The sequence below is a fragment of the Neoarius graeffei genome, chromosome 28 (genome assembly GCF_027579695.1).
Source record: "Neoarius graeffei isolate fNeoGra1 chromosome 28, fNeoGra1.pri, whole genome shotgun sequence".
NCBI lineage: Eukaryota > Metazoa > Chordata > Actinopteri > Siluriformes > Ariidae > Neoarius > Neoarius graeffei.
This window is the reverse complement of record NC_083596.1, coordinates 36,828,202-36,849,250: the sequence shown is the minus strand read 5'-3', so window position 1 is coordinate 36,849,250 and position 21,049 is coordinate 36,828,202. Positions and strand designations below refer to the sequence as shown.

Below are 21,049 nucleotides of genomic sequence, written 5' to 3'. Positions count from 1 at the left end.
ACCGAACACCTTGTCCTTCTGGACACTCCAGGTCGGTTGCAGTTCTAGAATATTATGGCACTGGAGGATAATGGGTTCCTGGTAGCTTCATGTTTAATCCTTCTCAAGTCTTTTGCGGTTAATTTGTGTCTTTTCTTCTCCACACATTTTTTGCGACCCTGTTGACTATTTGCAACAAAACGTTTGATTGTTTTGTGCTCACATTTCTATAGCTTAGCTATTTCAAGAGTGCTGCATCCCTCTGATAGGCATTTTACAATTTTTGTCTTTTCAGTGTCTGTTAAATCTCTTTTTTGGCCCATTTTGCCTGAGATAAAGAAGCTGCCTAATAATTATGCACACCTTAATATAGGGTATTAATGACTTTAGGTCACACCCTCCCGCATTACACAAATAAATACCACCTGAGAATGCTTAAATCCAATTAGCATTCAAGTGTATCTAGCTTGCGGTTGGAAAACATGCATAGAAATAATGGTAGGGTCAGAGTACTCACTTGCCTAATAATTGTGCACACAGTGTATAAATGGTCTATGAGGCTGTATATCACTCCAGAGGTTTTGAATCATTTCAATGGTAATATTCCTGATGTTTGCACTAAATATGAAACACACAAGGGGACACTTTTCCACTGTGGACTTGTTCAAAAATACAAGAATTTTGGAGAGAGGTTGTTGAGACACTCTCATATACTTCAGAGGTGAATCTTCCTATGTGCCCAAGAATGTGCGTTTTGGGACTCATACCAAAGGACATTAATCTCAGCAGAGCTCTCAGGAAGATGGTTACCCTAAGCCTACTTCAAGCCAGACGGACTATTGCGAAATGTTGGAAATCTATACAGAGGCCGACTACAAAAGGCTGGCTAGATGACATTTTTCAAGTTATAGCCATGGAAAAAATAACATATTCACTGAAAGGAAAATATGCACTGTTTGCAGAAATGTGGAATTCCTTCTTGGACTTTGTAAAGGGCCCTCAATTTCTTAGGGCTCTAAAATGACCTTACAATTATTTCTCCTGTACAATTGTTGGGCAACCCAATGCCTTAATATCCCTTGCCTCTGTACCAGAGAGTGTGCCATCACGTTTTGAGTGTTTTTATTTTATTTTCTTATTATTGTGATTATTATTTGTAAACAAGTTTTTGTCTGGTTGGTTGTTTCATGTGTTTACTGTATTTGTAACTTGTGGTTCCTTGTAAGGGACGAAAAAAATCCAATAAATACATGTGGGGGAAAAAAAAAGAAGCGCTGTTGAGGATGTTTTCAAAAATGTACATAATACTTTTACAGACTTTAATACAGATAGTGGGGCGGCACGGTGGTGTAGTGGTTAGCACTGTCGCCTCACAGCAAGAAGGTCCGGGTTTGAGCCCCGTGGCCGGCAAGGGCCTTTCTGTGCGGAGTTTGCATGTTCTCCGGGTGCTCCGATTTCCCCCACAGTCCAAAGACATGCAGGTTAGGTTAACTGGTGACTCTAAATTGACCGTAGGTGTGAATGTGAGTGTGAATGGTTGTCTGTGTCTATGTGTCAGCCCTGTGATGACCTGGTGACTTGTCCAGGGTGTACCCTGCCTTTCGCCCGTAGTCCGCTGGGATAGGCTCCAGCTTGCCTGCGACCCTGTAGAACAGGATAAAGCGGCTAGAGATAATGAGATGAATACAGATAGTAAATGGAGGAAATATTTCAGTGACAAATGGGGGGTTGTCGAACCAGTTGAGGTGCACTTGGGTGTTCAATGCGACACACAAAGAAACAAAGTGTCTGGAATGTATGAACAGGTACCAGTGAACGTCACTTTCATTTATGTTCCCATCTTGAAGACTTTAGAGTTTATTTTCAGAAACGTGGAAGTATGTCAACACATTCATGTAACAGACCATAGTGATATGTATCAAGACTTTTCTGATAGACTCTATTATAAAACACATCCTTTGTATTCTGTGCACAGTAATGCACTCCAAATCCAAGTTTATTACGATGATTTTGAAACCGTTAACCCATTAGGGTCTAAACAAGGCATGCATAAACTTGGATGTTTCTATTTCACACTTTGTAATCTACCACCGTGCCTGAATTCTTCTCTAATGAATATCCATCTAATTTCATTGTTTCACTCTCAGGATGGTAAAAAGTATGGCATTGACAGAATACTTACTCCATTGGTTGAGGATATCAAAAAACTGGAACAGGGAATGAAAGTGTTGTTTGCTGAGCAATCCATCTATGGTACCATTGGACAGATTACAGGTGACAATCTAGGTTTAAACGGTCTCCTTGGATATGTGGAATCTTTCAGTACAAGCCATTACTGTAGAATGTGCCTTACTGACAAAATGACAGCTCAGAGTCTCTTCACTGAGGACGATCCACGGATGATTAAACGTACAAAACTGTCAAATGAGGAACATTACAGTCATCTCATTCAGAACCCAAGTGAAGGCCATTGTTATGGTATCAAACGTAATAGTGTACTCAACACCTTGACATACTTTAATGTATGTGATAACTTTGTTTTTGACATAATGCATGACAATCTTAGAAGGTGTCACACAATATGAAGTCAAGCTCATCTCATCTCATTATCTCTAGCCGCTTTATCCTGTTCCACAGGGTCGCAGGCAAGCTGGAGCCTATCCCAGCTGACTATGGGAGAAAGGCGGGGTACACCCTGGACAAGTCGCCAGGTCATCACAGGGCTGACACATAGACACAGACAACCATTCACACTCTCATTCACACCTACGGTCAATTTAGAGTCACCAGTTAACCTAACCTGCATGTCTTTGGACTGTGGGGGAAACCGGAGCACCCGGAGGAAACCCACGTGGACACAGGGAGAACATGCAAACTCCGCACAGAAAGGCCCTCGCCGGCCACGGGGCTCGAACCCGGACCTTCTTGCTGTGAGGCGACAGCGCTAACCACTACACCACCGTGCCCCCCGTTTTTTCTATATTTGAGTGACAATTTAATTTCCCGTGAAGGCATCCTCCAAAGAGTGTATGCATTCAACTATGGCTATCTGGACAAAAAGAACCATCCAACAAGGATAAACATTGATCAGTCTGGCAATGGTATTGGACTCAATGCCAGTCAATCTCTATGTCTCATTAGGAACATTCCGTTAATATTTGGCGATGTAGTTCCTGAGGGTAATAGACACTGGTACTTACTCTTGCATATTATCAATATTGTATTTTTGCCCTGCATTACTGAGGGAATGACACATTTTTTGAAACATCTTATAGCAGAGCATCATAGTTTGTTCACAGAGCTGTATCCACTGAATAATCTCATTCCAAAACATCATTTCATGATACACTATCCTGCATGTATTTGCCAAATTGGTCCATTGGTACATGTGTGGACCATGAGATATGAAGCGAAACACAAGTTCTTTAAGTCGAGCATAAAAAATTTCAAGAACGTAACCAAATCCCTGGCAAAGAAACACCAAATAGCCATTGCGTACCATTGGGAATCCCTTGCCATCAAAGGCATTGAGTCTGGACCTGTTAAAACTGAACTGTTGAATGATCTTGAACATGGAGAGATTATTTCTGATTATTTGCAGCTTGCTGTGTCCACTGATGTGAGTGTTACACCTTGGGTCAAATGGCAGGGTATGGAGTATCGCACTGGTCTTGTTGTTTGCCTAGATTTAATGGATGAGTTTGGCCAAATTGACTGCATTTTTCTTTTTAGAGGTGAAATTTATTTTTTGTTTTTTGACATGGAAAGTGTATTTGTTGAGCATCTTCATGCCTATCATATTGTTAAGCAGGATAGTCTATCAGTCATAAAACCTGATGCACTGCAGTTCCATAAGCCGTTTGATCTGCAGATGTCTGCAAGTGGCAACAACACCCGTTTTTATGTTGTCTTGGACAGCTATGTGCTCTAGGCCTTTTTTTTTTTCTTTTCAGACAAATAGACAACCACCACGTGTGCAAATAGGGGCTCCTATGTGTCTAATTTGTGTCAAGTATAACTAATATACTTGAATATGGCATGCCTTGTATGGCTAGGCCTATGCTCTAATTTCAGTTAAACTTTTCTGTTACCCCTTTTCCACCAAATCAGTTCCAGGGCTGGTTCAGGGCCAGTGCTTAGTTTGGAACCGGGTTTTCTGTTTCTACTGACAAAGAACTGGCTCTGGGCCAGAAAAACCGGTTCCAGGGTAGCACCAGCTCTTTGCTGGGCTAGAGGAAAGAACTGCTTACGTCAGTGGGGAGGTGCGGAGTTGTTAAGACCAACAACAATAGCAAGACCATGAGAGGGTGCCATTTTTAAATAAGCGACGAGATATCATGGATGCAGTAAAGCAGTAGTCATCCATTATTGTTGTTGTTGCTGCTGCTTCTTCTTCTTCTCCGTGTTGTTGTTGCTTTGATGTTCGCGCCAAGGTTTATGCAAACGCAGCGACGTAACTGACGTATACAGTGACGTAATGACGTGGCTCCCCTTAGCACCCTGAGCTATGGAAAAGCAAACTGATTCTCAGCTGGTTCGCAAGTTGAACGAGTTGTGAACCAGCACCAGCACTGGCCCTAAACCAGCCCTGGAACTGATTTGGTGGAAAAGGGGCATGTGAAATGGTGCATTTCTGCCACAAATAAAAGAAATGTGCTGATGTCTGAAATGATTTATTGAAATTCAACACTACTTTGTTGTACATCATAACACTATTTCAGTTAATTTTCAACTCCCAGGGGGGTGTGGTTAATGTGCATTCAACACTAGCCAAGTGTACATGTGGATAAGATTTATCACTACAGTAGTGTTATTCTACACCTAAAGGAGTGAAAAATTCCAACATTATTAGTGAACATTTTTTACTCTTATAAAGTGTTGAGCTACACCAGTACAGTGTAAAATTGCAACACTGTTGTAGTATTTCATTGGGAGTGGGTGTTCAGTGTTGGTGTTCACATCTTACACTCTTCGTGTTAGTGGAGTAACACTGTTATAGTGTTATATTTTCAACCCTTTGGAAAGTGTTAATTTAACACTTTGCTGGTGGTTTCCATATAAACTCTTTCAAAGTGTTAAACTCCAAGGGTGTTAAAAATGTTATTTCAAATTTGCTGTGTATGGTCAATTTAGAGCCACCAGTCAGCCTAACCTGCATGTCTTTGGACTGTGGGGAAAACCGGATGTGGCAGCGGGGGCGTGACCAAGCAGCAGTCTGTGAATGGAGGGCGGGGTCGGGGAAGGTAAGCGGCTAAGGCCCTGTTTACATTATTTCGAATCAGCGGATCATCAGATTAACGTTTTTAAAACGGTTCGCTTGCACACAGCAACGCCAATACACGATTCGCGTGCACACAGCAACGCCAATACACGGATATGCTAATCACATGACTAATTAGACAGCACGTCACATGATCCCAGTGCATATCGGGCATGCGCAAGTCACTCACCACTTGCAAGTGGAAGGATGGCAAGCGAACACCTTCTCCAGCAGATAAACACACCTGGCTGTGATGTTCATGTTCTCACTGTGTTTAAGCGCCTGAAGGAGGTTGAAATGTGTAAATAAACCTCAGTGCAGCTCAGCGCTTCCTCCTGCGCTCCAAATCATTCCGCCCTGAACAGCGAGTGCCCTCTGGAGGGTGCGCACTCCGGCCCTGCACAGCTCACACAGCGCGCGAGTGAAGCGCACGAGCAGTGATTCGGGACTGAGCCGCTGTGTGTGTGATCCCAACGCCAGCGAATCAGGAAGGTGGATGTCACAGTGACGTTGTCCAATGACGACGTCAGCTAGAGCTCAGCACAGCGTATCCGCGTATTCTCAATGTTTACACAGCACCGGACCAGACACGATCTGGATTGAATACGTGGACCCTGGCGGATTCCCGTTTCCCGGCGTTTCCAGGCGTTTTAATGTAAACGGACAGTGCATCTGCGAAGAAAATGAGACAGATACGGTCTAATGTAAACTTGGCCTAAGTCAGGGGTTTTCAAAGTGTGGGAGAGTCAGCCCCCCCTCAGAGAGCAAATAAACAACAGCGCCCCCCCACGATTTTTGTTGTTGCTATACTTAATGTTCCATTCGTATTTTAAAAAATGGTTGTTGTACACATTATTTTTTTCTTTTACACATTTTAAACATTTGTGCTTTTTGAAAAATCTTTTTTTACACATTTAAAACATGAGCTTTATTAAAACATCTTTTTTTTTTTTACACATTTTAAACAGCTGTGCTTTTTTTTTTTTAAACATCTTGTTTTACACGTTTTAAACATCTCATAGCATCGTTAGCTAGCACCTCTTGGCAGACAACACACTGTGGCAGTGGAGCATCTTCAGATCCAGTCCATGAAAATCCAAACTTTAAATAATCGTGGTCATACTTCCTTCTTTTTTTGCTTGGCCCAGACTCTGTCTCCTCACTCACTGTAGCTTTAAGTACTTAAAAATCTATCCATTTTCGCTACGTTCACACTGCAAGGCTTAATGCTCAATTCCGATTTTTTTGTGAAATCCGATTTTTTTGTGAGGTCGTTCACATTAACAAATATATGCGACTTGTATGTGATCCTCAGTATGAACGAAAAGCGACCTAAAAGTGTTCCGCATGCGCATTGCAGGATACGATGACGTCACACGCAGTGAGCATGGCCAGTGTTTACGGAAGTAAAACCGCCCGGTTGCGGTATGACCCATCCAATCTAGCTTGAATAGCTGCATCCCCCCAAATGGAAATCAGCTCCCTAACCTCTGCGTCCTTCCATTGAGAAGATTCAGAACCTTCACAGCCCGAAGCGTCCCTCGCATTGATGTCATGCGCAGGGGCGCAGATACGTTTTTTGAACTGGGGGGGACAAAAAACTGGGGGGGGGACAAAGCTGCCAGCAAACCAACCCCAACCCCGATATGCCTGTCAAACTTGTTGTTAGTAACCATAGCAACCAAGCTCGAGCTCGCAACCTGTGCAGTCTGCGCAGCTCAACCAACCGAATATCAGTCTTTGTTTTGTTTTATGTGAGTTGTTGCAACTATATGTATACACTGCTGTGCACCTCAATAAACCGAATGGTAATTAGTCTTTTGATTTTTCCGTGAGGTTTGCCTTATGCAAAGAAAGACAGCATAGACGTTTTTTCCTCCCTATAAGTGGGGGGGACCGAACGAGGTGAATTTAAATATGACTCGTCCCACCCTCTATCTGCGCCCGTGATTATGCGCCATGTTGTTGTAACTTTTTTGAGAGACCCGCCGCCTACTTCAGCGCAGAATAGTGACGTTTGTGGCTTGTTGATGACGTGTAAGTCAGATGAATGCGACCTGGCGGTTCAGACTGAAGTCGCATATGAAAAGAGCGGATAGGAATCGGAATTAGCACCACATATCCAAACGGCCTGGGTCGGATTTGAAAAAATCAGATCTGTGTCGTTCAAATTGTCAATAAAAGATCGGATACAGGTCACATATGGGCGAAAAGATCGGATTTGAGTCACTTCAGCCTGCAGTGTGAACGTAGCCTCTGTCTCTGGCAAAGGCTAGTTGAAGTTCGCTAAATGTCCGCAATAGTAACTTATTCTGGTTTATTTTTCCTCATGTTGCGCCCCCTAGGGGAGGCACGCCCCACACTTTGAAAAGCCCTGGGCTAAGTCATTCCACCTGCTGTCAATTAATGTGCGTGTGTGTTTTTTACAGGGACGGAGCATAAAAGGAGGGGGAGAGCAGAAAAAAAGAGGCTCCCTCCCGACTACAACGCGTGAGTGAGTGAAAGCTCAAAAACTAAAATAAGTGAAATAAAGAGTTTGTGTGTGACCATCGACTCTCACCTACCATGCTTCTGTGCTCCACCCACATCAAGAACTGTTACACCGGAGCACCCGGAGGAAACCCACACAGACAAGGGGAGAACATGCAAACGCCACACAGGAAGGCCCCCATCAGCCACTGGGCTCGAACCCAGAAGCTTCTTGCTGTGAGGCAACACCACCGTGCTGCCCAGTAATGAATTCATTACATCTTAAATGGATAGATACAGGAATTATATACCTCGGCATAAAAATTAGTTCAGATCTCGCAACCATAATGCAAATTAATATGTTTCCATTACTACAAAAGATTAAGACAAATTTAGATAGATGGAAATGTATAAATTTGAGTTTATGAGGTTAGATAAGTATAATTAAAATGGTGGTTGCAGCTCAGTTTAATTATGCGTCAATGATGGTGCCAGTCAGTGTTCCTTCAGGAATCTATAAACAGTTTAATCAGCTAATCAGAGAGTTTCTGTGGAATGGGAAGAAGCTCAGAATAAACATATACAAATTACATACAACTAGGAATTTAGGAGGATTGGGATTACCAAATGTAGAATTATATGAAATATCATTTGAAATGACTAAGTTGGCTAAACACTGGGATAATGTAAATGAAAACCAACTGGCATGGATACAGATAGAAAATGAGCTTACTGCCCCCTTTGGGCCAATAGAGGCATTGCCACATAAAAACATACAAGGCACGGATGCCAACCCAAACCTGGAGCACTCCAGAGAGATGTGGATTAAAGCTCATAAAATGTTACATCCTTCTCAAAATAAACAGGGATACTCCTCGATCTGGAACAATCCTTTAATTTGGACTGGGAAGAAAACTATTCTCTGGGAATCATGGTTTGATAAAAATATCAGGAAAATCAGCGACTTGAATAGAGCAGACATTTTACGGTCATTCCATGAGCTTAAAGACAATTTTGGTTTAACAGATAAAAGGGAATTCTGGCGTTATTTACAAATGAGGAGCTGTATTAAGAGTCTAGGATTTGTGTTAAGTAAAAAGGAGAACAAACTGGTATCATATTATAATCTGCTAAGGAGTGCAAAATCAGTCTCAGTTTTTTTTTTTACAGAATGATGGCACACACTCTGTATGGTAAATGTGAAAATTTAAGAAAACTCTGGGAGAGAGATTTCAACTCAAATATAGATGATGTATGGAAGATGATAGTAGCTGAAGCAGGGTGGTCAGTTAGAGATGCCCTTGGCAAATTTACACACTACAAAATCATACACAGGTATTATTATACTCCAGTTAAACTTCAAAGAATGGGACTTATGAAGGATAATTACTGCTGGAAGTGTCAAAAGGAAGCAGGTACTTTTCTTCATTTGCTGTGGGACTGTTCATTTGTTTCTCCCTTCTGGAAAAAAAGTAGTGAAATGTATAGGAGAGTGGCTGCATAAGCCACTGCCAGAATCTCCACAGCTATGCTTACTGGGAAACCGATCTCTTCTACCACCAGATATAGCCAAACAAATATTTGGATTTGCACTGGCAGCACTTATTGGTGCTTCAAGGATTGTTCTTCATCACTGGAAGAGTCAGACAAAGCCTGTCTTTGAGGAATGGCTAAAGTTAATGGCAGATATTGCCTCCTTTGAGTCAGTCATAGCAAAGACTACTAACTACCACAGGAAGTTCTCTGAAGTTTGGTCTAATTTTCTAGTGTACATTAAGAAAGGAATATAAAAGATTGGAAATATTTACATGTTGTGTAAAGGTGCTTTATACCCTCCATTTTCTGCCTTTATTTACTCCCCCCCCCCCCCCCCCTTTTTTTTTGCTTAGTGCCAGGATCAGTTATTGGTCGTTTAATTGCTTCTCATCGAGTTATTGTAGCGTATTTTCGTTAAGCTGCGGTATATTGCTTGTTTATAAAACTTAACACCAATAAAAATTTGAATTAAAAAAAACAAAACAGCAATGTACAATGAGAAAGGGTTAACCTGCTGCTCTTTCAGTCAGTGCTCAGTTTTACCATTATTATTGCTTGTATGCAGTCTAAAAGCTGTTTGTTTGTTGCTGTTTTTTTACAGTGCACTGCAAAAATGTCATCTTAGCGAGTGAAAATATCTTGAATAGAGTCAAATTTATCTAAGATTTCCTATTATAAGATTACACCGAAACAAATGTGAATTTATAGACATTTTTAAAAATAATTTCAAGCTTGAAATAATATTGTGCTCATTTTAAGCATTTTTGTTTAGATCTAAATTCACAATTATCTATCAATAGAATAAGACAATGTAAAGCTTGAAATTAGTAACAAAAAATGTCTAGAAATAGGTTGAATAATCTTATATTTGGTTCACTATTTTATAACAGGAAATATAAGACACATTTGACTATTCAAATGTATCTTGTCATTTATTGCAGTGAAATGTTACTGGGCTGGTTAGACAGTTAGGCTATTACAGTTATGGTGTGTATAGGTTTATAGAAAAAAAAAAAGTCAGTCTGCTCTTACATGGTGGATGTGCCAGGGAGAATATTCACAGATGCTGCCATTCTTTTCTCCATGATGTACCTGAGAGACAAAGGTTATTATTAATATATAGATTTAGGCACTGCCTAAAAGCGAAGCTCCCATCTGTTTCTGGGTTGGAGAATTTTCTTATCAGAATCACTTTTATTGCCAGGTATGTGGACACACACGAGGAATTTGAATCCGGTATCACTTAGCTCTCATAGTACAAAACAGATAAATGCGTACTGTATACATAAACAAACAAGCAAAAAAAAAAAATGGTGCATAGTGCAAAGTTATCCAGGTAAGTCAAGTATGAAATAGATAAATAAATATAAAGTATACATTCTTTATAACAGGAAATACAAGACACATTTGACTATTCAAATGTATCTTGTCATTTATTGCAGTGAAATGTTACTGGGCTCAGTAACATTTGTTACTGAGTAACAATTGTTACTCAGTAACATTTGACTCATACCGTCACAGAATGACGGTATGAGTGTGCAGATATTTTACAAGTGATATTACTGATATAGCTGTTCATCACAGAAAGGATTTTCCCTTTTGGTGCAATATGGTGCATAGTGCAAAGATGAAATAGTAAATATAAATAAGTATAAATATAAGTAGCAGTGAGCACAGAATGACAGTATGAGTGTGCAGATATTTTGCAAGTGATATTACTGATATATGAATCTGGATTTTAGCTGTTCATCACAGAGACAGCCTGAGGGAAGAAACTATTCTTGTCTGGCTGTTTTTGCATACAGTGATCTATGTCACCTCCCTGAGGGGAGAAGTTTAAACAGTTTGTGACCAGGGTGTGATGGGTCCACAGAGATGTTACCTGCCGGTTTCCTGACTCTGGACATGTATAGGTCTTGGATGGAGGGCAGGTTGACACCAATAATTTTCTCTGCAGACCTTATTGTCCGTTGCAGTCTGTTCTTCTGTTTGGTGACCAATCCAAACCAAACAGTGATGGAAGAGCAAAGAACAGATTGAATGATGGCAGAGTAGAATTGTGTTAGCAGCTCCTTAGGCAGGTTGAGCTTCCTGAGCTGGCGTAGAAAGCTTATATCATATATCATAACCATCCTCTTTTGTTTTATTTTTCTACCGTTATAGTTACTATACTATTTCCTTATGTTGCACAAAATGTCTGGTGACAACAGTGACAAGTTACTCACTACTATACTGTCCCGACTACTACTTTACTTTACTAGTTGTTGGGTTTCCTGTGGTGGCAGGCATGCACACACAGGACCGAAACCATCAGAAAACAACTCGATGGGTTACTCACTACTCAGCTGTTGGGTTTCCTATGGTGGCAGGCACACACACACAGGGCCAAAACCATCAGAAAACAACTCGATGGGTTACTCACTACTCAGCTGTTGGGTTTCCTATGGTGGCAGGCACACACACACACAGGACCGAAACCATCAGAAAACAACTCGATGGGCTACTCACTACTCAGCTGTTGGGTTTCCTATGGTGGCAGGCGCACACACACAGGACCGAAACCATCAGAAAACAACTTGATGGGTTTCTTTATGTATCCACACTCTATGCCTATGAGGCTCCACTCGCGTGGGCCAAAGGAGCTCCACTAATATGAAGATTTAAAATTTAATTACAGATAGGAGTGTGGTTCATCTCATCATCTCTAGCCGCTTTATCCTGTTCTACAGGGTCGCAGGCAAGCTGGAGCCTATCCCAGCTGACTACGGGCGAGAGGCGGGGTACACCCTGGACAAATCGCCACGTCATCACAAGGCTGACACATAGACACAGACAACCATCCACACCCACATTCATGGTCAATTTAGATTCACCAGTTAACCTAACCTGCATGTCTTTGGACTGTGGGGGAAACTGGAGCACCCGGAAGAAACCCAAGCGGACACGAGGAGAACATGCAAACTCCGCACAGAAAGGCCCTTGTCGGCCACGGGGCTCGAACCCAGACCTTCTTGCTGTGAGGTGACAGCGCTAACCACAACACCGCCGTGCCGCCCTCGATGAATATATGTGTTATTATAAAGTGGTTAATACAATTAAAGTATCCATCCATCCATTAGAAAAGTAAGAAAAATATATAAAGTTTTCAAGGTCTTTGGTTGAAATCTTTACCTTCGTGGGCCAAGTTGCAACAGGAGCCAAACCGTGCAGGCAATATTAAAGCTAAGCTAACAGAGCTCACGCAGTGCACAGGCAGCCTTTTGCCACTAATTTACCATCAGCTGACCTGATGCTAGTGTATTGCTATTTTCTTTCCTTGTCCATGCCGTTTGAATTGATCAGTATAACTGGTTTCATAAGCCATGCTCGTCATTAATCACTGTTTGCCATAACTTCATTTTCATGCATTTAACTTTGCTGTGTGGAGTGTGGGGAAAGGCCTAGCGACATTTTTGGATACCAAATGTTTGTCATGTCTCGTTCAAAATGCTCATTGTCATTTACATCTCTCATCTGTGTTAACTTTGTCTAATATCAAGAAATGAAAATGTACACACGGGCTGTGAAAAACACTCATTTATTGGGTAAAACTTTGTGATTACATTTCCGTATTCACTTCACTCACCAGCATTCAAACTCTGGTACTTCCGGGTTTACGTGGGGAAACCGAGGGACTGTACCACTTGGGTCAGATAGAGGGGTTTCGTGGGTGGATGGTGGGTTGAACCATTTTGACTGGGGTGGGATTAATAGCAAAATGTTTTGAAAACAAAAGATACACGATTCATGAAAACACTGACTGGATTCAGGTCAACTTGTCAGATCCCGAAGGATTTCGCAGTGATTTCAAAATCAACATCACTATTTAGAATTAAATTCCTATAACTCATCATTTCTATTAATTCATTTTTTACACGTTTTCTTTCTCTTTCAGCTTGTCGCTTTTCTTGTGAAAGATTTCTTCGCCTTTCTCTCGCTCTTTCACAGCTTCTGTCCTTTTCTTCCTCTGTCAAAACTCTCTCTTCACGGTTTTGATTTCATCTTTCTCTCCTTGGTGAACTTGTTCTGACATATTTTTAAAGTTTGTATTAAAGTTTGTAAAAATTATTATTATTTTGTTGCGCTGTTTGAGTTGTTCTTGGTGGAAAAACCCGATAAATATGAAATTATCTATAGATAAAAATAAGTTATGTAGGCGCGCTCGCGCTTCTAGTTCCCGCCAAAATCAAACAGTCAATCAGAATCGCGAGGGGCACGGACGGACGGACATGGCTGGGATCCCTGTGTGTCCATGAAAAATCAACTCTATGGGTTACCATATTTTCTTAAGTATGGAGCTCCGCTTGCATGGGCCGAAAGGGCCGCTATTATTATTATGTTCAGTAACTATTTTAATCCTGATCCTGGAAGTACACCATGGAGAGAATGCATGTCAACCACAAGACACCATGCACAAACTCGATCACACCTATAGTCAATTTAAGAGTTTCCAGTCCTTCTACAGGCATGATTCTGGGAGGTTAGAGGAAACTGCAGAACCCAGATAGACACGAGGAGAACGGACAGTAACCCAGGCTTACGAACAAAGTGGGGACCTTGGAACTCTGATGTAGCAATGCTAACCACCAGTTGCATTTTGTTCTTGATTCCCATGGAAGAAGTCTTGCAGCAATTGTATTGCATCATGCAATTTTCTATAAATATTTATATGCCAATAAAATTGTCTCAAAATTTTTCCCCTTTACATCATGTTTCCCATGTCAACAAAAGCCATGTGCTTATGTTTTGGTCTTGTTTTCATGCTGGCCCTGTCATTGATTTCTTTCTCTGTTGTGTTCAGTTGCTATGTGTTTGCTCAGTGATCAGTTTTTCTGTGTATACCCATCTGTTTCTGTTTGGTTGCCAAGTCTTATCGAACGTTGTTGTTGTGTTTCTAAGCCTTGGGCCTCAAGTGCCTTATTAGGGCCCGAGCCCTATGGGCGAAGGCCCTATTGTTCTTGTAAGAGTTCACTATTATTAGGGCCCGAGCCCTATAGGGCGAAGGCCCTATTGTTCTTGTAAGAGTTCACTATTATTATTCTTCCGTCTTCTTCTTCTTCTTCTTCTTCTTCTTCTTTATTTTTCTCCGCTGTTGGGCCATTTTCGGGGCGCTTGCCATGGGCGAAAACGCACCAAATTTGGCACCAGTTCCGAGAATTGCCACCGCTACTCAGAACCACAAGCCCAAACTTGGCCGGGGCTCAGGGCCTCTATAGCGCCCCCTAAGTCGTTGTGATTTTTGCCTCTCGCTTTAAGGTGCCTGGGTGCCGTGTAGTTTGTAGTAGTGGCATGCCATTTGGTACGCTTATGTATCTCACTAAGCCGGACAAAAATGTAATGCCAATGCATTAGCCACGCCCAACAGGAAGTGAGGTAATTTCACTTTTGTGCGAAATGCATGGCCACGAAGACGGCGGAACTCCTCCTAGACCGTTCACAGGAATGTCACCAAAATTGATACACATCATCTACAGACATGGCTGACAAAAGTTACTAAATACGTTTCACGTAGGACAAACCGTTCAGAAGTTATACGTCAATCAATTTTCGATGCAAATTTTTACATGCTTAAAAATTCATAACAAATCTTCTGATTGCTCAAAACTGCTCATACTTCACACGCAAATCACTCATTGGGCTTCTGACATGGTACCCAATTTCTGTGATATTTCGCCACTGGGGGCGCTATTTTTGGGCAAAAAATCCAATCTTTCCTCAAATTTGGTCAAACTTCACGGCCACGCTCTTACTACCTCCCATGTCATGTATACCACATTTTGGGAATTTTCGTCCATGGGGGGCGCTGTTTTTGGCCGACGCAATTGCTCCAAAACGGGTTTTTGGTGAATAATTCCATAATGCTTTTCCTTCACACCACTTCCTTGTGATAGTGCGTTGCTGTTGTAGACACTTATTTTTCCAACTCATAATCGCTCATGTACAGCATAGCGCCAACTACTGACATGGGAAAAACCAAAAAATGTATTCTTCAAAAATCTATATCTCATCTTCTATTTACTCAATTGTCATCAAACTTCATACGCAAACTCTTCATTGCTCACCTGACATATACGCCAAATTCTGTGCACTTTCGCCACTGGGGGCGCTATTTTTGGGCAAGAAATCCAATCTTTCCTCAAATTTGGTCAAACTTCACGGCCACCCTCTTACTACCTCCCATGTCATGTATACCACATTTTGGGAACTTTCGTCCATGGGGGGCGCTGTTTTTGGCCGAAACAATTGCTCCAAAACGGGTTTTTGGTAAATAATTCCATAATGCTTTTCCTTCACACCACTACCTTGTGATAGTACGTTGCTGTTGTAGACTCTTATTTTTCCACCTCATAATCGCTCATGTACAGCATAGCGCCACCTACTGACATGGGAAAAACCAAAAAATTTATTCTTCAAAAATCTATCTCTCATCTTCTATTTACTCAATTGTCATCAAACTTCATACGCAAACTCTTCATAGCTCACCTGACATATACGCCAAATTTTGTGCACTTTCGCCCCTGGGGGTGCTGGTTATGGCAAACCCTATTGTTGCCATGTGTCCAATTCTGTGCTTTGTCGCCATTGTGGGACTAATGTCTCTTGCCGAAGAAGCTGTGGAGGGTATTTCGCGGGGACGCATGCCCCCGCCCCCCTTGGCCGCTGGCGCGAGGGCCCGTCGAGGCCGCTTGCGGCTTTATTATTCTTCTTCCGTCTTCTTCTTCTTCTTCTTCTTCTTCTTCCGTCTTCTTCTTCTTCTTTATTTTTCTCCGCTGTTGGGCCATTTTCGGGGCGCTTGCCATGGGCGAAAACGCACGAAATTTGGCACCAGTTCCAAGAATTGCCACCGCTACTCGGAACCAGAAGCCCAAACTTGGCCGGGGCTCCGGGCCTCTATAGCGCCCCCTAAGTCATTGTGATTTTGGCCTCCCGCATTACGGTGCCTGGGTGCCATGTAGTTTGTAGTAGTGGCATGCCATTTGGTACGCATATGTATCTCACTAAGCCGGACAAAAATGTAATGCCAATGCATTAGCCACGCCCAACAGGAAGTGAGGTAATTTCACTTTTGTGCGAAATGCATGGCCACGAAGACGGCGCAACTCCTCCTAGACCCTTCATAGGAATGTCACCAAAATTGATACACATCATCTACAGACATGGCTGACAAAAGTTACTAAATACGTTTCACGTAGGATAAACCGTTCAGAAGTTATACGTCTATCAATTTTCGATGCAAAATTTTACATGCTTAAAAATTCATAACAAATCTTCTGATTGCTCAACACTGCTCATACTTCACACGCAAATCACTCATTGGGCTTCTGACATGGTACCCAATTTCTGTGATATTTCGCCACTGGGGGCGCTATTTTTGGGCAAAAATTCCAATCTTTCCTCAAATTTGGTCAAACTTCACGGCCACCCTCTTACTACCTCCCATGTCATGTATACCACATTTTGGAAATTTTCGTCCATGGGGGGCGCTGTTTTTGGCCGACGCAATTGCTCCAAAACGGGTTTTTGGTAAATAATTCCATAATGCTTTTCCTTCACACCACTACCTTGTGATAGTACGTTGCTGTTGTAGACACTTATTTTTCCAACTCATAATCGCTCATGTACAGCATAGCGCCACCTACTGACATGGGAAAAACCAAAAAATTTATTCTTCAAAAATCTATATCTCATCTTCTATTTACTCAATTGACATCAAACTTCATACGCAAACTCTTCATAGCTCACCTGACATCTACACCAAATTTTGTGCTCTTTCGCCCCTGGGGGTGCTGGTTATGGCAAAAATGATATTGCAGCTTCTGATCTGTCAAACTTGCCAAGCAAACTCTTTACAAGACCCTTATTGGGGCGCTTGCCATGGTCGACAACGCACGAAATTTGGCTCCTTTTTCTTAGACTGCCACCGCTACTGAGAACCAGAAGCCCAGATCCAGGCGGGCCTCAGGGCCTCTATAGCGCCCCCTAACTCGTTGTGATTTTGGCCTCCCGCATTAAGGTGCCTGGTTGCCATGTAGTTTGTAGTAGTGGCATGCCATTTGGTTCGCATATGTATCTCACTAAGCCGGACAAAAATGTAATGCCAATGCATTAGCCACGCCCAACAGGAAGTGAGGTAATTTCACTTTTGTGCGAAATGCATGGCCACGAACACGGCGCAACTCCTCCTAGACCCTTCATAGGAATGTCACCAAAATTGATACACATCATCTACAGACATGGCTGACAAAAGTTTCTAAATTCTTTTCACGTAGCATAAACCGTTCAGAAGTTATACGTCAATCAATTTTCACTGCAAAATTTTACATGCTTAAAAATTCATAACAAATCTTCTAATTGCTCAAACCTGCTCATACTTCACACGCAAATCACTCATTGGGCTTCTGACTTGTTACCCAATTTCTGTGATATTTCGCCACTGGGGGCGCTATTTTTGGGCAAAAAATCCAATCTTTCCTCAAATTTGGTCAAACTTCACGGCCACCCTCTTACTACCTCCCATGTCATGTATACCACATTTTGGGAATTTTCGTCCATGGGGGGCGCTGTTTTTGGCCGACGCAATTGCTCCAAAACAGGTTTTTGGTAAATAATTCCATAATGCTTATCCTTCACACCACTACCTTGTGGTGATGTCTCTTGCCGAAGAAGCTGTGGAAGGTATTTCGCGGGGACGCATGCCCCCGCCCCCCTTGGCCGCTGGCGCGAGGGCCCGTCGAGGCCGCTTGCGGCTTTAATTTCACAATTACTCTCATTAAAACCATTGAAATGGAGACTTAATGTTTAATGCTGTCTTCCTGTGCTACTCAGGCTATGGACTACACCCTAATAAAGCAAATGCTGAAAATTATGTATAATTTTGTAATTCTATCGTGAAGTATTTAGGTATGGTACCTCACTTCGGTTTTGTTTGACAGTTTTGCTCAAATTTGCTAGTAAATAATCCGATGAATATATGTGTTATTATAAACTGGTTAATACAATTAAACTATCCATCCATCCATTATCTGTAACCGCTTATCTTGTGCAGGGTAGCAGGCAAGCTGGAGCCTATCCCTGCTGACTACAGGCGAAAGGCGGAGTACACCCTGGACAAGTCGCCAGGTCATCACAGGGCTGACACATAGACACAGACAACCATTCACACCTACGGTCAATTTAGAGTCACCAGTTAGCCTAACCTGCATGCCTTTGGACTGTGGGGGAAACTGGAGTACCCGGAGGAAACCCACGCGGACACGGGGAGAACATGCAAACTCCGCACAGAAAGGCCATCGCCGGCCACGGGGCTCGAACCCAGACCTTCTTGCTGTGAGGTGACAGCGCTAACCACTACACCACCGTGCCGCCCCCGATGAATATGTGTTATTACAAACTGGTTAATACAATTAAAGTATCCGTCCATTATCCGTAACCGCTTATCTTGTGCAGGGTCGCAGGTAAGCTGGAGCCTATCCCAGCTGACTATGGGCGAGAGGCAGGGTACACCCTGGACAAGTTGCCAGGTTATTGCAGGGCTAACACAGAGACAAACAACCATTCACATTCACACCTACAGTCAATTTAGGGCCACCAATTAGCCTAACCTGCATGTCTTTGGACTGTGGGGGAAACCGGAGCACCCGGAGGAAACCCACACAGACATGGGGAGAACATGCAAATTCCACACAGAAAGGCCTTCATCAGCCGCTGGGCTCAAACCCAAGACCTTCTTGCTGTGAGGCGACAGTGCTAACCACTACACCACCGTGCCGCCCCCAATTAAAGTATATTACATAACTGGTTCATAGAGTATGGTATATTTTTCAGTTACTTTTACAATCCCCACTATTTGAAAAAGGTTCTGCAGCAACCAGGCAGGAATGTAATTGTGAGTTTGCTTTTATTCTTTTCCAGATTTGCTTCTGCCAAATGCAAATTCCTTTTTATTAGTTGATTAACCATGTGAACGCTGTGCTTGTGTCTGAGTAGAGAGTGTATTTCTCAATTCTAAATGCCTTCCGAGTACTGGCATATAACTGCATGTCATGTCAAAAACATCAGTGTTCTCTCTCTCTCTCTCACACACACACACATTTGTAATGCAGCTGTGAAGCAACGACTTCATGAATTTTTTTTAATGACAAAATTGAGAATATCCGACAAAAAATTCAAACTACTAATTTAAGGTTAGACAGTGAAAGTGACCTTGTAGTTAACAATATAACTGTATCAGATCATCAGTTAGAATGTTTTACTCCCCTAAAAGAAACTGAATTACTTTCATTAATCTCTACATCAAAAGCCTCAACTTGCGTACTAGATCCCTTACCGACACATCTATTCAAACAGATAATGCCTGGAGTAATTGAGCCGCTTCTAAAAATAATAAATTCTTCTCTTATGATTGGCTATGTACCCAAATCCTTTAAACTAGCAGTTATCAAACCCCTGATTAAAAAACCTGACCTTGATCCCTGTCAGCTGTCCAATTATCGGCCAATATCAAACCTCCCCTTTATCTCCAAGATCCTTGAAAAAGCTGTGGCACAGCAGTTATGCTCATATTTACATAGGAATAACATCCATGAAATGTATCAGTCAGGATTTAGACCTCATCATAGCACAGAGACAGCACTGGTTAAAGTAGTAAACGACCTACTGTTGGCGTCTGATCAGGGCTGTGTCTCGCTGCTTGTGTTGCTTGACCTTAGTGCAGCATTTGATACCATTGATCATTCCATTCTTCTGGATAGACTAGAAAATGTTGTGGGAGTTAAGGGAATGGCCCTCTCCTGGCTCAGGTCTTATCTAACTGATCGTTATCAGTATGTTGATATAAATGGTGATATTTCTAGACGTACTGAGGTAAAGTTTGGTGTTCCACAAGGTTCTGTCTTGGGTCCACTGCTTTTTTCTCTATATATGTTACCTCTGGGCGATATTATTCGTAAACATTGTATTAGTTTCCACTGTTATGCTGATGACACACAGTTGTATGTCTCTGCAAAACCTGATGAGAGACACCAGCTTAATAGAATTGAGGAATGTGTTAAGGACATTAGACATTGGATGCTTATTAATTTCCTTCTGCTTAACTCTGACAAGACTGAAGTACTTGTGCTAGGACCACATACAGCTAGAAGTAAGTTTTCTGATTACACAGTGACTCTGGATGGCCTTTCTGTTTCTTCACGTGCAGCAGTAAAAGACCTAGGAGTGATTATTGACCCCAGTCTTTCATTCGAAACTCACACTGATAACATCACCCGGATAGCTTTCTTTCATCTCAGAAATATTGCAAAGATAAGAAATTTAATGTCATTGCATGATGCAGAAAAACTAGTCCATGCTTTCGTTACCTCCAGGTTGGATTATTGTAATGCCTTACTGTCTGGATGTTCCAATAAGTGCACAAACAAGCTCCACTTAGTTCAAAATGCAGCAGCAAGAGTCCTTACTAGAACTAGAAAATATGACCACATCACGCCTGTCTTATCCACACTGCATTGGCTCCCAATCAAATTTTGTATTGATTATAAAATACTACTATTGACCTTTAAAGCACTAAATGGTTTCGCACCACAGTACCTGAGTGAACTTCTGCTCCTCTATGACCCGCCACGCCTACTTAGATCAAAAGGTGCAGGCTATCTGCTGGTACCTCGTATAGTGAAGGCTACATCAGGGGGCAGAGCCTTTTCTTACAAAGCCCCAAAGTTATGGAACAGCCTTCCAAGTAATGTTCGGGAATCAGACACAGTCTCAGCA

The 21,049-nt window shown here is 42.1% G+C and overlaps 1 protein-coding gene across 1 annotated transcript in view; it reads right to left on the bottom strand.

Annotated features, from left to right (window-relative positions):
- The window catches only part of zgc:63972 (protein CutA homolog), a gene marked incomplete at its 5' end in the record, with an annotated part of 90,347 nt that overhangs the window by 36,352 nt on the left and 32,946 nt on the right, over positions 1 to 21,049 (bottom strand). The window contains one exon of the mRNA XM_060912625.1: positions 10,277 to 10,336. Within this exon, the coding sequence (XP_060768608.1) occupies positions 10,277 to 10,336 (60 nt within the window). The remainder of the gene's footprint in view (positions 1 to 10,276; positions 10,337 to 21,049) is intronic.